This window comes from Colletotrichum paranaense, assembly GCF_030867605.1.
Source record: "Colletotrichum paranaense strain IMI 384185 chromosome Unknown Scaffold_3.1, whole genome shotgun sequence".
NCBI classification, from domain to species: Eukaryota; Fungi; Ascomycota; class Sordariomycetes; order Glomerellales; family Glomerellaceae; genus Colletotrichum; species Colletotrichum paranaense.
Window position 1 is genome coordinate 1,218,375 of NW_026848961.1, and position 16,507 is coordinate 1,234,881.

At 54.5% G+C, this 16,507-nt stretch overlaps 6 protein-coding genes across 6 annotated transcripts; 4 read left to right on the forward strand and 2 right to left on the reverse strand.

The window, feature by feature from the left end:
- Nucleotides 1-2,023: 2,023 nt before the first annotated feature.
- On the forward strand, nucleotides 2,024-2,428 carry CPAR01_03953 (uncharacterized protein; the record flags this gene model as incomplete). The annotated part of the gene is made up of 1 exon (XM_060488237.1): nucleotides 2,024-2,428. The coding sequence occupies one exon, from the start codon at nucleotides 2,024-2,026 to the stop codon at nucleotides 2,426-2,428; it is 405 nt and encodes a 134-aa protein (XP_060352443.1).
- A 517-nt stretch (nucleotides 2,429-2,945) lies between these two features.
- CPAR01_03954 (uncharacterized protein) lies at nucleotides 2,946-3,865 on the forward strand (the record flags this gene model as incomplete). Its single annotated transcript, XM_060488238.1, has 2 exons — nucleotides 2,946-3,385; nucleotides 3,448-3,865. 2 exons carry the CDS (start codon nucleotides 2,946-2,948, stop codon nucleotides 3,863-3,865), a joined length of 858 nt encoding a protein of 285 aa, XP_060352444.1.
- Nucleotides 3,866-8,565: 4,700 nt separating this feature from the next.
- CPAR01_03955 (uncharacterized protein) lies at nucleotides 8,566-8,739 on the reverse strand (the record flags this gene model as incomplete). The annotated part of the gene is made up of 1 exon (XM_060488239.1): nucleotides 8,566-8,739. One exon carries the CDS (start codon nucleotides 8,737-8,739, stop codon nucleotides 8,566-8,568), a length of 174 nt encoding a protein of 57 aa, XP_060352445.1.
- Nucleotides 8,740-10,239: 1,500 nt separating this feature from the next.
- Nucleotides 10,240-11,958, forward strand: CPAR01_03956 (isocitrate dehydrogenase; the record flags this gene model as incomplete). The annotated part of the gene is made up of 2 exons (XM_060488240.1): nucleotides 10,240-10,636; nucleotides 10,997-11,958. 2 exons carry the CDS (start codon nucleotides 10,240-10,242, stop codon nucleotides 11,956-11,958), a joined length of 1,359 nt encoding a protein of 452 aa, XP_060352446.1.
- Nucleotides 11,959-13,036: 1,078 nt separating this feature from the next.
- Nucleotides 13,037-14,307, reverse strand: CPAR01_03957 (uncharacterized protein; the record flags this gene model as incomplete). Its single annotated transcript, XM_060488241.1, has 2 exons — nucleotides 13,037-13,991; nucleotides 14,072-14,307. The coding sequence occupies 2 exons, from the start codon at nucleotides 14,305-14,307 to the stop codon at nucleotides 13,037-13,039; spliced, it is 1,191 nt and encodes a 396-aa protein (XP_060352447.1).
- A 541-nt stretch (nucleotides 14,308-14,848) lies between these two features.
- On the forward strand, nucleotides 14,849-15,910 carry CPAR01_03958 (uncharacterized protein; the record flags this gene model as incomplete). The annotated part of the gene is made up of 1 exon (XM_060488242.1): nucleotides 14,849-15,910. One exon carries the CDS (start codon nucleotides 14,849-14,851, stop codon nucleotides 15,908-15,910), a length of 1,062 nt encoding a protein of 353 aa, XP_060352448.1.
- Between the last annotated feature and the right edge of the window lie 597 nt (nucleotides 15,911-16,507).

Below are 16,507 nucleotides of genomic sequence, written 5' to 3' on the forward strand. Positions count from 1 at the left end.
GAGAGGGTGGAACATGAGAAGAAAGTACCTTAAGGTTAGTGGGGCAAGCGGCAGGCCCAATGGAGGGCCATGATGCATCACCACCTTCCGACAAAGTTGACAGGGTCTTGCACAAGCGATGGAAGACTTCTAGAAGGTTGTCGAGGCCCACCTTTCCTTCCCCCGGGCGCGTCGCGGACCTGCTAACTTGCCTCCTTCCCAACTAGCAACCGTGAACCCAGTCGAGCGTCATGGGTAGGACCCAGCAAAAGCCCGTTGGCAGAGCGGTTTATTCAGATGACTACCTTTTCCTGGAGTCATCAAAATCTCTTCTGACCATCCACGAGGCTCGAACACCTCTCCAAGTGACTCCAACACGTTGGACCGAATCCACATCTCGAGGTCTCTCAACCTTCTTCCAACAGTATCGCATACCTGGCCTCCGTGTTTTCTCACGCCAGAAAATGGCTCGTCCGAGCAAAAGGCCCATCAGAATGGATCCTGCTACTACTCGATATGCGCCTCTTTGAAGATCCAACAGACCCTGATTTACACCAGCATGACAAAAAAAGGCACCTTTTCGTATCGCCGTATCCTCTCTGACTTGCTCACCGAACCAAACCTGCATCGACCGTCAGCCGGACATGAAGCACGCCCGCCGCTATCTCCCGATTCTTCCGTCCCCAAGCCAGAAGTAGGGCACCTACCTATCTTGCCAAAGACACCTGACCATTGCAAGGTGTCGTTTGCGCGAAAAGGGTGAAGTTTCACCATCTTACAGACTACATACTCATTATGGCCGTCACCGCCTGTATCACTGTTCCCCGTTCAGGGTCGGCGGACGCTCAGAGGGGGCAACGTGGCCGAGGAGACAGGAAGTCGGACCTGGAATCGCCCCGGAACCGGTTCACTTGGTTGGCCATCACTCATCAGTCCTTCTGGGTCTCAGGCTATTCCGGTAGGCAACATGCAGCTTTGCGGCGGATCCAGCGGATTGGCCCCCGATGGAATACCTCGATGTGACAGTGGTTGCACTGCAACTGTGCTGCGCAGCACCACACAATCCATCAATGAGCCATGACAGCAACTCACTCCCAGGAAAGCAACCGAGGTACAACGGTACTCCGTATTCAATGTCTGCCCCAGAAGGGAATCGCTTCGCTGGGCAGAGGGGTCCTCCGCCAGAGAGTGAGAGACTCCATTGGATTCCAAACCGCCCCCTAGGCTTACTATGGCCTCACCTACCTGGTTACGATTGGACCAGTGAGGGCTTCATGATTTGCGGTACCATTGTTTCTTGGCTGATTCCACTCTAGCATTTGGACCCTGCACAGCAGCAAGGGCTGGGACTGCAAGCGTTCACGCGCACACTAGTGTGGCAGTGCGGGGCCAGGCAACGAGATATTCTACCAGTCAAGCCTCTCCTCCGCGATTCCGATCTTCAGTCCATCTAGACAGCCGCATCGCATCCTGCCAAGTCCGCCCCGAGCCCGAGCCCTACAACGCCCTAATTGCTACCGTCCAGTTTGCTATGCCACTGAGCGACAATCTCTCGCCATCCATGACATATCTCACAACTGTCGGTTTCATAGCTCACTGGCTTATCTTCGAGCCCCTTGTCCGGTCCTGCACTAGACGCGGTACCTCGAGTCCCCAACTCTGGGTTGACTGACCTTGACCCTGCCGTGCCGTACAAACCGACCTCCAGAAACATTTCCATAATGGGGCCTTTCTCTGCCCCGGTTTATCTTTTGGGTCTGCCAGACATGTCTTGGGTCGCCAGTACCTTTTACCAATGAAGTCGGCCCAAAAACACTCATGGTAACTCAGAGCTGACTGCCCAGCCGGAACTGGTCCCCCCTTTCGATTCAATGTCAACGGCGGTTGAGGCCCCCTCGAATGTATCCGTACCGCGCTCTTTAACCACCCCGCCGCCAGCCCTGTCGAGTGATAGGTGGGTGCATCGTCATGGGAGTATCTGGCGGGTCTTGGGCTGACCTGATCTCGAATCTCGCCGGTTTGTTCTCAGACCAGGTTGCCAGTTATGCATGTCTTCCCGCATGAATCCATCGACTTGGTGGCTGGCGATTCTAAGCCCCCTTCTAGAAGCATGTCACTCACCGAGGACCGCCTCTCACTTGATCAAACGTTCAAGTTGGTGGAGAAACCCCAGCGCTTGCAGTTGTTTCCTCGCTTCGCGCCGTATGGCCAAGACAACTCTATCCCATCTTCACCCTACGCGGAAATGGCCCGGGGGCTGATGGAGCTTTACGACGTTCGACATGCCCGCTCATTTGAGGCTCCCCATGGCCAAGGCCGTCTTACGGAGGTCGAAGCCTTGTGCTGGTGGGTTGCCATGACCCCATTCTACCGCCTGCTCGTGTATCTGTGCCGCTTGACGTCTCGCTGCCACCTTTATTCCTTCCAGCTCCAAGGCGGTGAAACTTGAATTTGCCTTGTCCCGCTCATACTTGAACCACCCACTTCCCCCTCCAATTCGTGAGCTTGTCATTTGGGAATCACTTCAACAAATCCTTTATCTGCTCGGACTCTAGTGTTGTTCGGTACTGCACTTTGCCTAACACTTACCCTGTTCATGAACAGGCTTCCACTCCTTTCTGGACTATAAACCCCACGGCGACGAGGATTTTTGCCTGTACTCTACTTATTCAAAATCTAAGCTACCTTACTTCCATGGGTATTTATGTTTGAGCCACGTTTTTGACTCTCCGAAACCAGCCTGCCTACCCCCCCCCCCCAGGAGTCTGACACTGGCATCCCATTTATGTAAGTTGGTATATTTTCCTTGGCTCCCGGCATTCCTCGCTACTGCTTACTCTCCTTTAAATGTTGTATGCTCCCCCCAACCTTGCCAGGTCACCCTCCCTTTACTGAACTGCTATCCAGAAGCCGGGATATAAACGGTTTAGACAGCACGACAGTTCCACTTGTTTAAGTCAGAAACAATGGACAGCCACTATTACCGCGGAGCAGGCTATCATGTTAACGCAACGTCTCCAGTATCGGCAGGAGACTACCTTGACTCCCCTACTTTCCTAGAGGCTCCGGAACTTGCTCGTCAGCCCTCCGATATCAGCTCCCGAGGTCCTCTTACACCATCTTCATACGGCTCTTCGCCTGGTATGTCATACTCGTACACGCATAACATGAGCCACTCTCCTACGGGTGACTATGGCGATGGCTACGACGAGAGCTATGGAGGATACTATGCAGACGAGTATGCGAGTGCTGCGTCTTCATCGGCACAACAAGCGTCTGAACCTTACTATGGAAACGTAGACTGGTCGCAGTACGACTACGTTCCCACCGAAGACGGAGGCTACTGGCAGATGAAACCACGATATGTTCCTGCAGGGCAGTATCCAACAGTGATACCCCATCAAGGGTCAGTCAATGCGGAGGCCTCTGACAGAGATGGTCAAGCGGTGCTAACAATGCTGTGCGCAGTGGCCAAGAGCAGCAAGAAGTCGTGGACTACAAATTCCCCTGCCTCGAGGCGGGATGCACAGCAAACCCGTTCAAGCGCAAGGCCGACCTCGAGAGACACTATAGACAAGTCCACCAAGACCCCTCAAAGAAGGAAGCTCATAAGTGCGACTATCCAAAGTGCTCGCGAAGAAGCGAACCATTCGGACGACGGGACCACTTTAGAGATCACCTGCGAGACTATCACAACGAAGACATTTTCAAGCGGGGCACCCACGTGGACGACAGCTGGCTCCAGGGACGCAATCTCTCGTCGCGATGGTGGCGGTGCTCAAAGTGCTTGATAAGGGTTGATGTCAATTCGTATCCGGACCACGTTTGCCCCAAGTGCAAGAATCCGTGTGAAGACAAACGCAAGCGTGCGCGAGGTTGGCATTGAGGGTCATCGTTGGCACTGCCCCATCGTCGAAGGCGGATCACCATTGGGCCACAGGCACGGTCAAAGCTGATGCCTAGAGGTGAAGACGCACCTGCAAGAGCTTGGAAAACGACGCCCCGGTTGCTTTCCCCACAGGAAGAAGGCGGTAAAAGTTGACAGCGAAACGAAGCCCAGGTTCCGGAGTACAGGAGCCAGGGCCGTCGCCCGACACGACATGCTGGCTTTTAGCGACCCGGCAAAACGTCTCTCTTTCTTTGGTGTGGCCCACTGACAAGAGTGCGGCTGAGGCAACACAAGCTTATGACGTTGGCAACCATACCATAGAGTCGGGTTGCACAACCAATCACGTCGGCACGACTCGGCCTTGTTGCAGCTCACTTTCTCTTTCGGAATTGGTGGCCAGCAACAGTCGCAGCAAAGTCAGTCCGTCCTTAGCTCAACAGGCCATGATGTTACCTACTGAGTCTAGATACGATTGGGCATGGACTGCATGGTCCCAGGCGGTCATGTGGAGCAGCAGGGTATGAGGTTCGCGGAAGAGGTTGTTTTTTCAACGACAGGCTTTACCCATGTGGGAAGGCTTCGAGAAGAAGTCTATGCAGGCTGTGTGGCTTTGACCACTGCACATCTGACGATAATGGGCCCTGGGAACCTTTGCCTACTTGGCTACCCATTCGCTCTTCTGAATGGGCAAGCAGGGACACGAAAAGCAGGGAGCACATGGCCGGAGGATGCAAGGGTGGTTGGGCCTAGCGGTCTTAGTGGTCTTGGTGTTACCTCAAGGTGTGTGGTGATCGATAGACGGATGTACGTCGCGAGACGCTTTTCCTTATGTTTTCTGCATGGCGGTGGGGCTGTGCCTATTTTTCCAGTCTTGTTATGGCTCAACTGTCTTGGGACTGGGGTGGGAATGGGGACGAGAGGATGGATTGATACGACGATTGGGGTAGCTTGCAGGTGTGGCGCAAGGCATATTCGGGACCATGAGAGGTGATTGTAAAGGTTTAATATGGGGCGGGCATCTCGGTCTCCTCGCATTGCGGCACGGGGCCTTACTGGGCTGATCGGATGGGATGGGGAGGTATTGTCGAACTGGATGGATGCGGACGACGGCTTACTGTTTTTGTTTGGAAGGGGGGTTGGAGAGGAGAGGAGAGGAGGGGAGATGGACGACGATGACCATTACGACAAACTACACTATTACACGACTACGACGATTTCGGCCCAAGGAAACAGGAAGACATTACAGAGTAATTCGCCAAGAGGAGAAGCAGACAACGAGACAAGAAAGACTAAGATACCCTGAATTCGAAATGCACCTACATACATACATCGCACAGCTGACGGGGGAGCGGGAAGCTAAGCACGCACATCAGATGAGACCATCTACCTACCTTTACCGTACGGATACACCACGGAGGTCTCGCTTAGGGGATAACGGAAGGAAGCTTTTTGCCTGCGCGGAAGGAAGCTACACTACTGTGCCGTGGCGAGCTTTATCTTGTACACCCTGCCGAATCGAACGGTAGCTTAGGGTAAGGTAAGGTAAGGTGAGCAGAGAGCGGGCGTGGATGTGGTTGTGGTGGCAGTCGAGGTGGAGGACGGCAAAGAAGAAGGATGCGGTGAAACGCGCGCTTCTGCTTGTCTATAGTGGCACCGTATCACCGAGACAGCCTTGTGGGAATGGGTGATGATGATGATGGTGATGGTGATCATTGATGGGGTAGGGCGTTCTCGGTGCTTGTTTAATTGCAAAGAGACACACGATGATGTGGGATGGATGGAATGGGGAGGGGGGGGGGGACATTGTATTGGAAGCTGCAGGGTGCGGGGAGACGGGCGGTGGTGGCTTAGAATCGACAGATTACCGTACATAGTTGCTGACGGTGGAACGAACGTACATAGTATACCTCGAGGTACATACACACACGCGCGCATTACATAGAACTACGTGAGGTAGCGGGCATGGGATGACTCGGGGGTGATTAGTGCATGGTCCTTTTCTACCGTGGACCACCTCGGGCCTTTTTCTTTTCTCTTCTCATGTCTCTACTTTTTGTGTAACCCGTCAGCTCATGGGAGTATTACAATAATATTGGTTTACATTTTTTTCGTCGTCAGTTTGCCTACCTTGGATGGGATGAGATGAGATGAGACGAGGCTGTGAGACTAGAAAGCTCGGCGTTGAGTCCGGCATTATCTGATTTGACGTCACATTAGGGCTATGCATACAGATACTCTCCCTTCAACTGACAACGCAGTAAAATGACAGTAAATACATTGCCATTTGCCATTTGTCAATGCCGATGACCTGCTTGCCTGGCCCACCGCCGAAGCGCCTGGGAATATGTATCTCCGTTTGCGCGCGTTAGGTGGGCATCACGCTTTAAACGCGCCCAGGTAGCATTTCAGGATTCGCGCGCAGGGCTTGCTTGGGTACGTGTATGGCGTAGTCAAGAGAGTTGAAACTTAGGCAGACATTAGTGTATAGGAGAAATAGTGTTCGAGTCCAAGTCAAGGAAGAGGATGATGGTCATCGGGACCATGCTGCAAGGGAAAGGATTTGGGCGAATGGGCATTGAAGCGTTTATGCGGATTAGAGGCGTGGGCGAGGTTGATGAGGCGGTGATGGTTTTTTTGGAGCAAGTCTGTGCTACCAGTGGACATTGTGAGGTCCCTTTTCCCTTAGCCTCTCTCTATACCTAACATGCGAGGATGCAGGTTGATATGCTGACGAGCAGGCTTAGTACAATGATTACAGCAATACTTGACTTGCTTCCGGCGGTACGAATGAGGTTGAAACAAGGAGGAAGAAGCGAAGCTGTGGCCTATTTCTCGCGAGTTTCTCGCTACCTGGTTTCTTTGGCCTCGGTTCTTGAACCATAAAGCCACTAGGTAATCAACGACTCCGCGACTCCGCGACTCCGCTGATGTCTTGGGTGTTTAGCGCCAATTGTGGCATGGGTTGATGGGACATTGCATGGCGGCATGGCGGATACGGATTTCGGATCGGGGGGGAAGGGGGAAGGGGGAGGAACTAAATGTCGTGAGGATTGCTGTGCATTAGCTTTCGTGTTTTCCTAATCACCATGGATCATAGCCTGCCCGCCTTTCGGACTTGGTGAGTCATAGGCGAAGGTGCGTTATCATCGTCGTCGTCATTATCATATTTACTATCCGTAAAACTGATGTACGCCTACTAGCGGTAGTCAGGGCAGCTTCGTGACGGGGAGAAGGAAGGGCGGAACTTTTGCCAAACCTCAAATACAAAAGGGCGACATACAAAAGGGCGTAGGGGTTCATGGTGTCGTGACGGTCTTTTATTTCTTGCGAATTAAGGCAAGGTGAGGTGGCATCTGGCTGGAATTGGTATAGAGAGAAAAAAGACAAGGTCACAGAGTTGGATCGGACAACAGCAGTGAAGATCCTCCCCGTGGTTGCAGGTACACACATAGGAAGGCCCGGAAGGATGACGGCCGACAGACGACAGGGTCGAATTATGATACCTATGTCTCTGCTGTGGAGGAGTGAGACACTTGACCGACTATCCCGATCGACCGTAACCGCAAACTCCCGCCTTTTTCTGTGTGTCTCTGGAGTGGAACGTAAAAAAAGAAACGAAAGTGAGATGATGTGGAGGACCTGGAGGGGGAAACTGGGAAGGGTGTGGTATGGAAAGTTTGGAAGTCGGAAGGGAAACCTCTTGGGATAGGGCTGAAGAGGTCCAAAAAATTGAGACGTAGTGAGATGCGACTGAGACAAACGGCTGGGCAGAGTGTGGCTGTGACGGCGGCAGCGGACAGCAGTAGTACCTAGCAAGATGCAAGCCCGTCCTCGGTTGCTATTACCGGGCCGCCTGCGGCCTTGCATGTTGAATTCCTCTCGTCCGAGACTCAGATGGCACGAATACGGGGCTAATACCAGGTAGGTAATGACAGGTATCCGTAGGACGGAGTAGAGAAAGAGAGAAAGACCCCGTACGCCAAGATCTGACGGGGACGAAGACAAATGTCGGGGGTATTTTCAGCTGAGGCAAAGTGGCATTGTGCTTTGCGAACTATCGATATCTGACAGGCATGGAATGGAAAATAGACGCCCATGAACACCAAAAAGGACCATGTATTGTTGTTACATTGCAGGTTTCCATCCTTCCTGTCAGGCGGGCGGAGACATAGAGAGACGGGTGTCTCCTTTTGCAGATTTGCACACCTGACGACAACTGCGCGAATTCGTATACGTTCATCTACGGCATGAGCCCAGGGTTAATCTTGATCTCGAGTGTCGGTCGTACATGCACGAGGTCCCGCGGGTCGCGAGGGATGGAATGATAATATGCGTGCTGAAGCTGTCGCTGCCAGCGGTCGATGACAGGACGCCATCTGGGAGAAGCTGGTTGGCACGTGACTCCTTGCTTAGGTAAGGAGTGGATGGGTGGTAAGCCACTGCTTAGGTAACAGGGCCAGCTCCACTCCTCGGTGCTTCCTTCGGTGGTCGTTGTGATCTTATCGCGGGAGGTCGGGTCTGCGGGCCTAGTGCGACCGAGATCGGAGCAAGTCCAGCTCCGCTGTATGCAGGAAAAAGCAGTCATGGCGGGGCTCAGTTGGAAAGCAAAATGTTTTTTTCTCTTGAAGCTATCGCAGGGAAGCACTGACATAGGACGCAGAGAATTAGGAAGCTCTGTCATGAGTCGACACGGCTGACTACCTATGCGCTGGCTGTATTTGTGACACAACTTCCTTTGCGAATGCGATTGAAGCATTTTGGGCGTCGCTCCGGGCAGGAGAAATTCCGCACGCGAGACCAAAGTGACAAGATGCCGAGGAAACGCCTATTTCACCGTCCCCATACTTTGATAAGATCAAATTTATCTTCATCTCAAGTTCAGGTCCACAGCATGAACTTCCCCATCCGACAAAAAGCTAACTACAAGAGAGCGCGGCAGCAAGCAATCCGACAACAGACGAAACAATCGACTGCGCGCAAAATCATCTGGTGGCCAACTTTGGGATGCTGTTTCGTCTCGACTGTCTTGGTTGCTTTCCCCGCACGAAGCTCTCTGGCAACGTGTGGGGTGGGTGGTGGGAGGACATGGGATTCGGAAGAGGAGGAAAGACTGGACAAATTCGTGACAAGGAGGACCTTTTGTAATTTTTATGAGAGAGAGGCCTGTTAACCCTTCCAATCACGCTGCTTTCATGCATTGCTCCCCATGCTCCTCTCCTCTCAGAGCAGATGACGAATTGGCATTGGTCCGCAAACAGCAGAGACGGGCCAAGGCCCAGGAAAGGGTCACAAGTGATATTTCTGAGACAACCACTGCAGAAAAAACAGCAAAAAAGTTGCTGCAGAAGATTTGCGTTGGATTGCTTTTCGTCATGCGACGGGTTGCGCGAAGAAGTTGTGCGTAGGTAGCTAGTCTTATGCCATATTTCTTTCTTCGAGTCACACCAGGAAAATATCGCAAAAACCTTCTCTAGCTCCAAAGATTTAGCAAGAACTGAAGAATGCCCAGGGACCGCCGATATAGGATGAAGAAAAGGACTCATCAAAGTCAGAACTATGAGCCCCGAGAAGCGCAAAGGCCGAAGAGAGGTCCGAGACGGAGGAAAAGGAACTGGAACCACGACCCCTTGAGGCAAGACTGGCCGGGGGCCGATGCTATCCATGCCTTTTGAGCATTCTCATTAGTCTTGCTACTTACAAGCCGTTCCCTCGCGACCAACGAAGAGTGACAGACTGGGAGGCGATACCCGCAAAAACAGAGCTGTTGTGGTACCTCTACCTCACACCGTCACACACCCACACACCGGTCCCCGGAAGGCACACCTGTGACGATCTCGGCTCGGCTGCCATCCCGCTCTCTCCTGCTGCTGCGACTGCGTTTTTCTACTGCGTGAACTTCTTGCGCGACTTGCCCTTTTCCTGTCCTTTCCTGCTTCGACAAGGTCTCAATTGCAACCGGCCACTTTGCCTCTTTTCACTCCTCCCCCTCAACCAATCTTTCCCTCGCGGTTTTGCTGTCTATCCTTTGCAAGCAAACCTTCCATCCTTCTCCTCCTTCTCCAAAAAGCAACAGCAGAGCATCCTTAGCTTCGCGATCGTCAGCACCTTGTTCGTAGCTTAGCTGTCAAGCGCCTCATCCGCTCGTACAGTCTGCACTCTTGACAGCCTGCAGCAAGCCCGTCATCGTGCCGTTGCATCTGCTTCTGCCGCCGCCGCCACCACCCGAAGCTCACTACCGGATCACACGACCCGGCTCCTCCTAGTAACCGCGGCCCAAGAAGCTCCCCCGCCGCCGCCTTCCCGACCGAAAAGCCGAAAACAATCCCTCAAATCCCAATTCCTCCCGCGCGCCGCCTCGCAAACCGCCCATCATGAACGCAGCCCGCTTCCTCCGCCGTCCCGCAACCTTTGCTCTCCGGCCCTCCTTCATCGTTCCCCAGTCTTCCGCCTCCTTCTCCTCCTCCGCCTCCTTCAACTTTGCCCGCACAATGGCCGCCGCCGCCAAGATCAAGGTCAAGAACCCCGTCGTCGAGCTCGACGGCGACGAGATGACCCGCATTATCTGGCAGACTATCAAGGACAAGTTCATCCACCCCTACCTCGACATCGACCTCAAGTACTACGACCTCGGCCTGCCCTACCGTGACGAGACCAACGACAAGGTCACCCTCGATGCTGCTGAGGCTATAAAGAAGTACTCAGTCGGTGTCAAGTGCGCTACCATCACCCCCGATGAGCAGCGCGTCGAGGAGTTCAAGCTTAAGCAAAGTGAGTAACGCGCAGTGGATGTCTTTTCGCCGTCTACCTTCCCTCTTCTTCCGGCACTGTTCCTTGCCCGCTCAAGAGTCTCCCACCGGCCGTTGGACTGGTCAGATCGAACCCCCGGGTTTGTCGCATCCGCGCCGTGGGACCTGTCTCATTCTCCAGCTCCCCGCACTCCGGGGATGCAGCGCCGGCGCATTGCATTTGATCCCCCCCTCTGCACCTCTTCGCAACCTGCACAATTCCAGTGGCCGCACATCAAAGATCCTGTCATCAATGACCCTCTCCTAAAGCACCCCAAAGCAACCCTACCTAGCAGTACAAAGAACATGGACTAACTCAATGGTTCCCTTCCCCTCCCAACAGTGTGGCTCTCCCCCAACGGCACCATTCGTAACCACCTTGGCGGTACCGTCTTCCGCGAGCCCATCGTCATCCCCCGCGTTCCCCGCCTGGTGCCCGGCTGGAAGAAGCCCATCATCATCGGCCGTCACGCCTTCGGCGACCAGTACCGCGCCAAGGATGCGGTTCTCCCCGGCAACGGCACCCTGAAGATGGTCTACACCCCCGAGGGCGGCGAGCCCCAGGAGATCGAGGTCTACAAGTTCAAGAATGGCGGCGGTGTTGCTCAGACCCAGTACAACACTGACGAATCCATCACCGGCTTCGCTCACGCTTCCTTCAAGCTCGCCCTTACCAAGAAGCTGCCCCTGTACATGAGCACCAAGAACACCATCCTCAAGAAGTACGACGGCCGCTTCAAGGACATCTTCCAGGAGCTCTACGAGACCAAGTACAAGGCCGAGTTCGAGGCCGCTGGCATCTGGTACGAGCACCGTCTCATTGACGACATGGTTGCCCAGATGGTCAAGTCCTCCGGCGGCTACATCATGGCCCTGAAGAACTACGATGGTGACGTCCAGTCCGACATCGTCGCCCAGGGCTTCGGCTCCCTCGGCCTCATGACTTCGGTCCTCATCACTCCCGACGGCAAGACCTTCGAGTCCGAGGCCGCCCACGGTACCGTCACCCGCCACTACCGCGAGCACCAGAAGGGCAACGAGACCTCCACCAACCCCATCGCCTCCATCTTCGCGTGGACCCGCGGTCTCATTCAGCGCGGTAAGCTCGACGAGACCCCCGAGGTTGTCGCCTTTGCCGAGTCCCTCGAGAAGGCCTGCATCGACACCGTCGACGTTGACGGCATCATGACCAAGGACTTGGCCCTCGCTTGCGGCAAGACCGCCCGCTCCGACTACGTCACTACCAACGAGTACCTCAACGCCGTCGAGCGCCGCATGAAGAACATCCTCAAGGAGAAGTTGTAAATTCAGAGACAAAACACCGAAGAAAGAAATGCGGACCCGCCGTTGTTTAAAAAAAACGAATAACACTCTTGTAGACTTCAAGAAAACGCTACATTCTGTAGAGAGAGGGGGCGAAAGCCGGCTTCCTATGGGATAGACGAACCTTCAAGACATAAGAAAGGAGGCGGAACGATCTACGATCTACGAAGCTCCCCCTTGGCGTATGCGAAGAAGAGGGCCTTCTGTATCTAACCTGCGTGGACATGCGAATCTTGTTTTCTCTCTTGCATATCGAAGCTGCAGAAGCATGATGGATCATCTCTCTATATTTTCCGTTGGCTCTTTGTTCTTTCTGGTTTCTGTTCTAGTCAACTTGATATCATCTGGTTTCAGCATATCGACACATGGCATATGGAGGGTTTGGCTTTGTTTGTACATAGTGATGCGGCTACCGTTGGTAAATACCAAATGCCGAGATCCACAGCCAACAAAAGATAAGAAGAAAGCAAGTCCCAAAGCTCAATGATATGCTGACTGGGTGGTGAGCTGTCTCGCCATCTCCGCCCTCCGCAATGGAATAGGGATCCCTCATCTCACAAGATACTCGGTATTCAGCAGTGCATGTTCAGAGAGAAATGTAAAAAGGAAAGAAAATGCACCATTGCTACTCCCTAATTTTGCCCTTCCCAATCTGGATCCGGTCAAGAAATCCCGTTGCGCCGTTTCCTTGAGCTTCAGCGCCCCAGCTCTCTCTCTTCGTTTCGTCCTCGCTGTCTTCCTTCTTGAGCCTGCCCACAACCATTGCTCATGAGGCACCCGCGCTAGATGGGCGTGGGAAAGAACAACAGGTCAAAGGAAAATAATAAAAAAGAGATCCATCGATACATAATGTAGTGTACAAGTCCAGGAAAAGAAAAGGTTTTTCTGTGCTGATTTGACTCTCAGCTGCCCAGCCAGGGCCACAGCATACAGTGCCAGCTCAATCGTGACATCTAAGGCATTTTGGCCTGATGGATTTTGATATCTCGGTTGGCCTCCCAGAAAAGAACAACGATCAGTCATCCGACGACCAACCTGACAATCTACATTGACGCAGCTTTTAGTCGTCTCTGTCGCGGGAGAGCTCGCTCTTGCGGCCTCTCTTGGACACAGTCGGGGTGCTTACGTCGGCGCTCTCGCTCTTGCGCTTCTTCTTGGTCGGTCTGCTGCTTGAACCCCGGGGCCGGTATCCGTCGTCGTCGTCTCTACCGGCGCGCTTTCTCTTGCCCCGACCTGTGGCCGGTGTCGCGAAGCTGGGACCGTCCGAGTCGGCCTCGTCCATGCTGTGGTCGTAGCTGTCCGCGTCGCGGCGCAGAGCAGCTGCCCTTTCGGCCGCCGCGGCCGCCTTCTCCGCGGCTCGCTGCGCGGCTTTCTCGGCTCGTACGGCGGCGAGCGAGGCACGCTTACCGCCTCGTGATCCGCGACCGCCCCGAGTCTCTCCTCTTGACGCGCCGCCGCCGCGTCGCCTCCGGCCATCTGTCGGAGGTGCCTCGGCTGCTTCTTCGTCTCCGGCGGGTGCGGCGTTCTCAGCATCCTGTAGGAAGGTCTTCGGCGCGTGCTTACGGAGCCAATTGTAGACACTCGTGGGGTTCTTCATCGCAATCGTCTGGGAAAGGGCGTGCGGGTTGGTCTCCGGAAGAGGAGCGTTGCTGCGGGCGACTGGAGCCAGCGTCGGGAGGAGGTTATCGGGGTCGATACGTCGGTCCACGTCGTGGATGTAGTCGTCAATGTCGTCGGCCGTCAGGAACGAAGGAGGGTGAGGCTCGCCGGAGAACGGTTCCATGTCGGCCACGACAGTGGGGTCCTGCTCCTTTGCTTGGGAGTAGGTATAATGCGGTACCTCCTTGAGGAGTGTGTCCAACGACTTGGTAGGTTCATCGGGCTTCTTTCCAGACTTGTCGACGTCAAGAGGTGGGAACGACGTGTCTTCGGGCGGGTCTTGTGAGATATCGAAGCGCTTGTCAAAGGGCAGCTGGGCCGAGGAGTTCATGTCGAGCAGCAGATCGAGTATACGACTGTGGCCGAGGATTAGAAACGACTCGGCAACAACCTACGCTGGCACGGGACTGCAGATTGATTCCAAGAAGATACTTACTCATTCTCGATGGCGATGCGCTTCGCAGTGGCAAGCGCCAGGGACTCTTGGCGATGCAATTCCTCGCAGTCGTGCATCTTCTGATCAAAGGTGATGCGCATCTTGCGATACTTTTTCTTCCATGACTTGTATGTCGCCTTTCCCTCTCCATTCTCCTCATCTTCGGTCTCTTGACCTTCGGCCTTGACGTCGCGGGTCGCGACGGTGCCGTTGGCGTCGCTCATCGCGGATGGCATCGGTGCGGACGACACGGGAGAGTTTTCGTTAGTCGCAGAGGGAAGCTAGTTAATCGTAGTTTGGAGGGCTGTATCAATCGATTGAAGAAATGGGGATTTGGCCGTAGATGATAGATGACGAATGACTTCTACCATTGACGATGGGACAAATTTGGGGTTGGTATTGATGACATTTACGGCTGACTGTTGCTTGAGTATGGAGTTTCCACGGGCGCGCGGATGCAGGGCGACGACGAGGCTGCGATGCACGTTCCTGGCCACTTCTCTCCAGTGAGAGCTTGGGAAAAGCGTCAAGAATAGAGCCACGCAGGGAGTTCAGATAAGCGACCTTCCGAAGTGAGAGGGTGTGGGGTGTGTGTGTGTTAAAGCGGGGTGTGGCTATCACATCTCAAACTCTCCAATTCTTCCTTCACCAGTGAGAGAGAGACTTGTTGAAAATCATTGAACTGCAGTTCCCACAAACGCTTTTTTAATTCTAAAACTTCGCCATTATTCGTTTCCGTCCATCAATTGTATGTTCCGTTTTTTCAAACCTCTACGAATGGCCGAAAACGCAGCAAAGAGACTCAAGATGTCACCCGTCACCATCGGCACCCACAATGGCCACTTCCACGCCGATGAGGCCCTCGCTGTGCACATGCTGCGCAAGCTGCCCACCTACCACGACTCCCAGCTGATCCGCACCCGCGATCCCAAGCTTCTCGAGACCTGCCACACCGTCGTCGATGTCGGCGGCGAGTACGACGACGGCAAGAAGCGCTACGACCACCACCAGCGCGGCTTCGCCACCACCTTCCCCGGCAAGAGCACCAAGCTCTCCAGCGCCGGGCTCGTCTTTATGCACTTTGGCAAGGCCATCATCGCCCAGAAGCTCAGCGAGGGCGCCGAGACCCCCGTCGCCGAGGACAGCGCCGAAGTTGAGCTGCTGTGGAACAAGTTGTACGAGAGCTTCGTCGAGGCCCTGGACGCCCACGACAACGGCATCTCCGTCTACGACCCCAAGGCCGTCGCCGCCGCGGGTCTCGAGAAGCGCTTCAGTGAGGGCGCCTTCACCCTTGGCTCTGTCGTCGGCCGCCTGAACCCCAACTGGAACGACCCGGTCCCCTCTGACCCCGTCGAGGCCCAGAAGCTCGAGGACGAGCGTTTCGTCAAGGCCAGCCGCCGCATCGGCGAGGAGTTTGACGCCGACCTGGACTACTACACCAAGGCATGGCTGCCCGCCCGCGCCGTCGTGCAGGCCGCCTTCGAGAAGCGCACCCAGTACGACCCCCAGGGCCGCGTGCTCGTCCTCGAGGGCCAGAGCGCACCCTGGAAGGACCACCTCTACTCCCTCGAGGGAGGTAACCCCTCGGTGGTTTACGTCCTGTACCCCGAGAAGCCGACCCCCGATGCCAAGTGGCGTGTGCAGGCGGTGCCCGTCACCAAGGACTCTTTCGAGAGCCGCAAGCCCTTGCCCGAGGCGTGGCGCGGATTCAGAGATGCGGAACTGGACGGCATCTCTGGCATCCCCGGCTGTGTCTTCGTCCACGCTGCGGGCTTCATTGGAGGAAACAAGACATTCGAAGGCGCCAAGGATATGGCGATCAAGGGTCTAGATCTGTGAAAAAGGGCACCTATAGAGATTGTCCACTGGGAGGGAGGTTACTGGGATACGGAACGGCGTATGGCATCAAAAGAAGTGTCTCATTGCTCATCAATAGATTGGGTTCCCGCAACATTTTCATTTTGACATTGAAAGCTGTGGGCATCTTTGTGACTTGCTCGGATCGAGCTGTGCTAACAACTCTAAGCTATGCAGCAGGTAGATGGCCTCCATAGGACTACAGAGGAGGATTGAATGGTCGGCAGAGGAGCATGTGAGCACCCACGAGGACAAACAAGATGGTCACTCGTAAGAATCGCATTTGCGCACTCAACCCCCGCCTCCAGAGTGGGGGGCTTGAGGGACAACGCAAACGCTGCCATGCGCGCATACGGACAAGACGAAGGGGGTTTCGATTTAGTTGCCGCCATATGCCTGTCGTTCTTCGTTCATCTTCCTCCTTCAGTCCTAAAAAAAAACCATGTACGGAAAAGCTTCAGTCTTCGCAGTAGTGCCGTACATCGCGGACATGATATCCAGTAGCGCGACCTTGAAAGCGTCGTAATCCGCAAGTCCTTCCACAGCAGACAAACTTAGAGACAACCGTCTCAGTCCATT